Raw genomic sequence first — 5,990 nt, forward strand, 5'->3', positions numbered from 1 at the left:
ATATCTAAGCAATGACTTGGGCATCACCCTAATCTATCAATCAATACCTACAAGGGGGACATAAAAAGAACTGCCTTATCTAAGAAATCACTTGGAAATCACCCAATCTATCAACCAGTTACAGAAAGAATGAAAAAAAAAAAAAAGTAATTAAGAACAGGCAGATCCAAAATCTCATTCCCATGGTGTCTGGCTGACCAGAGTTACTGTTGGGCATGGTCTTGAAGGACCACCAATATCAATGTGTGGCCACTTTATCAGTTTCAGTAACCCTGCCAACCATGTGCAGCCTTTGATTGACACCATGACAAACCTTGCAAAGAGCTATATAAAAACATGATAATAGTTCCATGTCTGATATAGCATAGCATAACTGATGGAGTGTCTATAATAGTTCTTTCAGCAGACTAATCACACTACCAAGTCCCATATATCATGTCAAAACTTACCACCCAGTAGTTCAATTTTAATTCAAACAGCATGCACCAACGAGGCAAACCACAATCTCGATGCTTGAAGGTCAATGACAACACCAAGAAGAAATTGCCCAGGGGTAGGTGATAAAAGAAACTTCAGCTGCAGATGGAAGACCAAATACACAGAGTCAACTACGTATTTCAGCATACCAGTTCTGTCTATAAGAAAACTAGAATATATATATATATATACACACATATATACACACATATATGTACACACATATTATATATATATATATATAATATATATATATATAATATATATATATATAATAAATTTCTTGCCTAATGTTCACAAAGCAAAGTTAACATTTAAGGATTTAACGAACAAGTCAATGGATTTAAATTAAATCCTCAGAAGAAGAAGGATGTGTTACGTGTTGCATCTAAATTAAGTCGCCAATTACCAAAATGCAATGAAATATACATGCACAAAGTAAGACTGCTGGTTCAAGTAATTAAACCAGTATCTTATATAACATAAAAGTGTACTTTGCAGATTTCCATATGCTCACTCTTCTTATATCCATATGCAGCATCTAAACTTATCAATTTCTATACATATGCAATTAATAATTGGATTGATGAAAGCAATTATCAAGTCAAGTAAGCATAGATGAGACTTATAGGATACGGGACAACTTCCCCCAACACGCCCAATGGGATAAAAAGGGAACCCTACCTTATAGAAGCATGATTTTTTAGAAATGGCAGCATGCCAGGTTTTTACAGGTACCAACACCTACCTGCTTAGACCAGACATACACATTGATCAGGTTCAAGACAAGCACCAATAGAAAAATAGGTATCAAGTTAGACTTGAACAGGTTCGGGTACATGGCAGTTTGTTTTCATTTTTTTTATGGTACAACCAGCTTCATGAACAGATAAAGAAATTCATGGATACCCATTGCCATCCTTAACATTATGGAAACTTGGTGTTATAGCATCTTCGGCAACAGCATGCATTATATAATTCTCATATTTGTTCAGATATAAAAGTTCCAGAATTTTTTTGTGATGGAACTTTCACTAAAACAACTAACACAACTTTAAAGATTTTGTGACAGAACAAGGTGTTCATGATGGTTGCCTCATCAACCAACATTCAAACAAAAAAACTTCTTAAGGTCATTCAGTCACTTAGAAAGAGATTCCCCTCTTGCAGACCTACCTAATTTGCTACCATGTGAGGACATCATCCTTTCCGACTGGACATGATAGTCCAGATTAAACTCCAAGTAAACAAATCCTGTATGGAAAGACACTCAAGCCTAGATAAATTTTAGACTAGTCCTTAAAGTACCTCATTTCAAATGTCTGATCTAATTCCTAGGCAACCCCTGAGAAGGACCATGGTTCAATCTAACTCAACTCAGCTGGTTATAGGCAAGAAAAGAAGGGATCTTGGCATAATCATATATCTATTTATCATATCCTAGGAAAGTCTAGGAAGGACCATGTGTCAACAATAGCACAACCCATACAGATCAAAAAGGAAAATCACAAATGCACAATGTAAAATATCAGTAACTAAATAGAAGGATATGAAGAACCAAAGATTCTTGCACTTTGCAGCTTTGTTAGCACCAACTAGTATGCGGAACACTTGGTTTCAGTTAAACTCAATTGATACTGCCCATATCAACTAATTGAAACTTGTTGAAAAAGAAACACAAGATAAAATTTACAAAACACTCCAGTTTTGTTGTAACACTCTCTCATTGTCTCCTCTTCCACTACCCCTCAACCACCACCACTCACCAAATCCGACCAGCTGCCAATTCTCCTCCCTTTGGCAACCCCTCCAGGACACTGACTGTGTGGCAGGAGGAGAAAAAGAAAATATTCTTTCTGATTATTCTTTTTTTTTACTTTTTTAATTGTTTTGTATGGCAGTGATACACCATACCAACCTATAGCAGAAGTCTGATCAATGACCAGTATGATTTCACATACTATTTCAAAGTACCCAATGTAATTAAAACTTAGCTGACATAATAAGTAATTCAACTCTTATTCATCCAGCAACATAGCATAGACCACACTACACATACAGATATTTCAGTCAACATAGCTGCAAAGAGATGGCCTAAAACTAAGTTTCCTGATAAGTTTGTTAAGTTAATGTTACCACAGGCAGTTGAAACAATCCTCAACGAGCCTAAGCTATCATTCCCAACCAATACACATATTTGCACACATGACTAGTTATATGTTCTTGTATGAATATGATGAATATGTATCTGCATTAGCATATACAACTCATATGTTACTTGGCTAATATACAAAGTGTCTCTAAGTTCAACATACCTACAATACTAGAAATAGCTTCCAAGTTCTTCTGTGTCTTATTGTTCCTCTAAAGAGAATTAATGAACAATATAGTTTTCTTTTTGAAAAGGAGAAAATTTGTGATAACTTATATACATTAAATAGCTCAAATGGAAAACCAACTTTAAGTGAAGTTTGTGGCTCGGACTATTGCCCAGGAATCTAGGACTCGATAAAGGTATACTCCATATCAACCACCTGCTATGCTTCAAATGTGGTAATATGAAGATTCTATCAAATGAGAAATAAAAGGAATATCACTATCTTAAAAAAACATGAAATAATTCCCAATCATACAAAACAATACTAATTATTCTAATGAAACTTGGGCGACGAGCTTATGTCAAAAACCTTATGTGAAACCAAACCAAGCCTCAATTAATGAGTGATGAACAACCAACTCAGGACAAGTAATAGACTCATTGGATGATCATAATATTATTAAAATATATATTTAAAGGTTATGAGATGTCTTTTTGATGAAGTACATCAGCTACCAAAGAATTACATACCAATATGTGTACGAGTACAGAGGAAATGAAAATCAGCTTACCTCTTAGGTCATATCACTTAGCAGGGCCCTCGCAAGGATTCTCAAAAAAGATATATTTAACCTGTCAAAAGAGCAGATACTAAAACATATGCTTAAGAGCTTAATAACATCTTTCCGCGCTGAGGACATTGCAAAGGGCCTAAATCATTCAGATGATGGACGGCGCCTCTTTGAATATTCAACCTCCCTCGACTTGCTGCGAGGCCTAGATGATCTCCCTCTGTCCCGGTCATCATCACGATCTGGCTCCCGATCCCTGTGCCTATAGTGATCACTACGTCTATCTCTGTCATCTCGATATCTATTGCGTTCTCGATCAACTTCGTGCTCCCTTTCCCTATCTCTTTCTCTGTCCCTCTCCCTTTCCCTCTCCCATTCTCGATCCCTCTCAGGACCCATTTCCTTATCTCTCCCTGTATCCCTTTCCCTCTCATCACGGTATCTTCTCTCTGGCCAGTCCTGCCCAGAACCCATATCTTTCTCCCTTTCAGGTTTCCTGTCTGGAGCACTGTAGCGGTCCCTTTCCGCCATCCTATCCTTCCCATGGCTCCCTTCTCCATACTGCTGATCAGATGTGGCATCCTCTCCATAGCTGGACTGCTCTTCACCTCCCCATCCACCCATATTGGGATCAGACCACATCCCAATGCCACCAGGAGCCAATCCCCGCCCAAAGAAAGCTGGGTTGACATGAGGAGCCACAACAGGCGGGAACGACGGCATCATTCCAGGAAAAGGAGCCCCAGCTGCACCGGCAGGAAAACCTCCAAAGCCAGCACCCATTCTCCCCATTGCTGCTCCATAGCCCGTCGGGTCGAAGCCTTGACCAAGCATAGCTCCAGGATGCAACACAGGTGGCGGTGGGGCAACAATTCCACCATTACCCATGATACCCCTTCCACCAACTGGACCTATTCTGTTTCTCATATTACCCATCGGCCCTCTGTTTCCCATCCCACCACCTCTTCCCCAATTCCCACCACCACCGCCACCTCCACGTCCACCAACTGAAGGCCCACCACCTCCTCTACCCTTCTGAGCAAGTGCAGGTGGCTGGGACTGGGCTGATGCCTGCTGGTTCTTGTTCACTTGGTTCTCACCCATTCGCCGAACAGTGTGTGGTGAAGCTAATGCCACAACACAAGGCCTACCATTGAAAATGCACCCATTCATACCCTCTTTGCAGGCTGCTGCAGCCATTGGGTCATAGAAATCAACCTGACAGTATCCTTTTGATTTCCCGCTCGCCCTCTCATCAAAAAATTTCACTTCTTTCACCTGTCCATATTTGCAGAGCTCTGCCTCAAGCTCTGCATCCGTCGTCCACCAATGGAGTTCGCCAACAAAAAGAGTGGTGCCACCAACTCCGGCTCCGCCACTGCCACCTGCATCAGCCACGCCATTAGAGTTACCTGCAAGTACAACTACACCTCCGCCACCTCCTTGCCTCTGGAAACCCTCGTTCCCAAAGCCACCCCCCGGCCTCTGTAAACCCTCGTTGACGTAGCTAGTATTCTCATTATGTCCCTGGATCTGGACAGATCTACTGGAAGACTGACCCAGATCAGTTCTACCTGTACCCGACGCCACCGGAAGCCGCGGTGGAGGTAGCAGCGCAGGCTGTCTAGCCCCATCTACCGACTCACCCCCTGGTCTAATCCCTGGGTCGGGGAAACCGCCGGATCTATCAGCAGGCCGCTCGATCTTCGGCTCCCCGGCGATTCCGGGTATCTGAACCCTTTCCAAGGGCTCCACCACCGGCTGCTGGGGCGGATCCTGAGGCGGTGGCGGAGGGTGGTCGCTCAGTCTCTCGTCCCGATCCTGGAAACCCCTTGCATCGTCGCCACCGTGGAACGTCTGGTGGAATCCCTCCCCGACGTTGACGTCGCTGTAGAGGTCGTCGTATTCATCGTCCTCCCCGTAGAACTGCTCCTCGTCCTGCACGGCGGAGATCGCCTCGCTCCGATGGAACCCTCCGCCTCCCCCGCCGCCGCCGTGGTCCATCGTTGAGGAAGGGAGATCTCCGGTTAGGGTTTCAAACGAATTACAGCAGTAAAACCCTAATCGTGAAAAGCTATGCGCAAGGACGAGAGAGAGAGACAGAGAGGAAGAAGGAGAAGGGGAACCCCTCTTTTTCGCGTGTTGAAGTTCGACAACTGTTCTGTTAATTCTTCGGATCAGTTCAACTAAAACTATAGCTTATGGTTTACCCTTCATGTTGTTATGATCTACTTTGAGACTGGCATTTTTTGTGATGGAATTCCACAGCGACGATGCGCTTGCGGGCACCGAGTCGCCGCCATCGTAACAGCTCACATGAGCCTATGAATAATAAATAACGATCTCATGCGTCAGTTTTTCTCACGTGATGATAACGAACGATAGATATCTATACCATTTGGAGTTCGCATGAGCCTACGAATAATAAATAGACAAACGATCTCATGCGTCAGTTTTTCTCAAGGGTAGAGACTATGGTGGCCTATATTTTAACTAGAAATTTGTTATTTAAGTGATAGGATGATTTTTTTTTAACAAAATACTCAATAGGTATTTCTCAAAATCATCCCTCTTTTATTTTTTTTTCAATTTGGTGATCCTTTAATTTTAAAATCTCAAAATTA

At 42.0% G+C, this 5,990-nt stretch overlaps 1 protein-coding gene across 1 annotated transcript; it reads right to left on the reverse strand.

The window, feature by feature from the left end:
* Positions 1-327: 327 nt before the first annotated feature.
* Positions 328-5,515, reverse strand: LOC103973693 (uncharacterized). Its single transcript, XM_009388330.3, has 2 exons — positions 3,367-5,515; positions 328-576 (listed from the first exon to the last, which is right to left on the reverse strand). The coding sequence occupies exon 1, from the start codon at positions 5,368-5,370 to the stop codon at positions 3,511-3,513; it is 1,860 nt and encodes a 619-aa protein (XP_009386605.2). The 5' UTR covers positions 5,371-5,515; the 3' UTR covers positions 328-576; positions 3,367-3,510.
* Positions 5,516-5,990: the final 475 nt, after the last annotated feature.

Source organism: Musa acuminata, chromosome BXJ2-3, assembly GCF_036884655.1.
Source record: "Musa acuminata AAA Group cultivar baxijiao chromosome BXJ2-3, Cavendish_Baxijiao_AAA, whole genome shotgun sequence".
NCBI classification, from domain to species: Eukaryota; Viridiplantae; Streptophyta; class Magnoliopsida; order Zingiberales; family Musaceae; genus Musa; species Musa acuminata.

Bases quoted from the DNA above. Each gene is read 5' to 3' on its own strand.
- LOC103973693 (XM_009388330.3), bottom strand. From the start codon at position 5,370: ATGGACCACGGCGGCGGCGGGGGAGGCGGAGGGTTCCATCGGAGCGAG.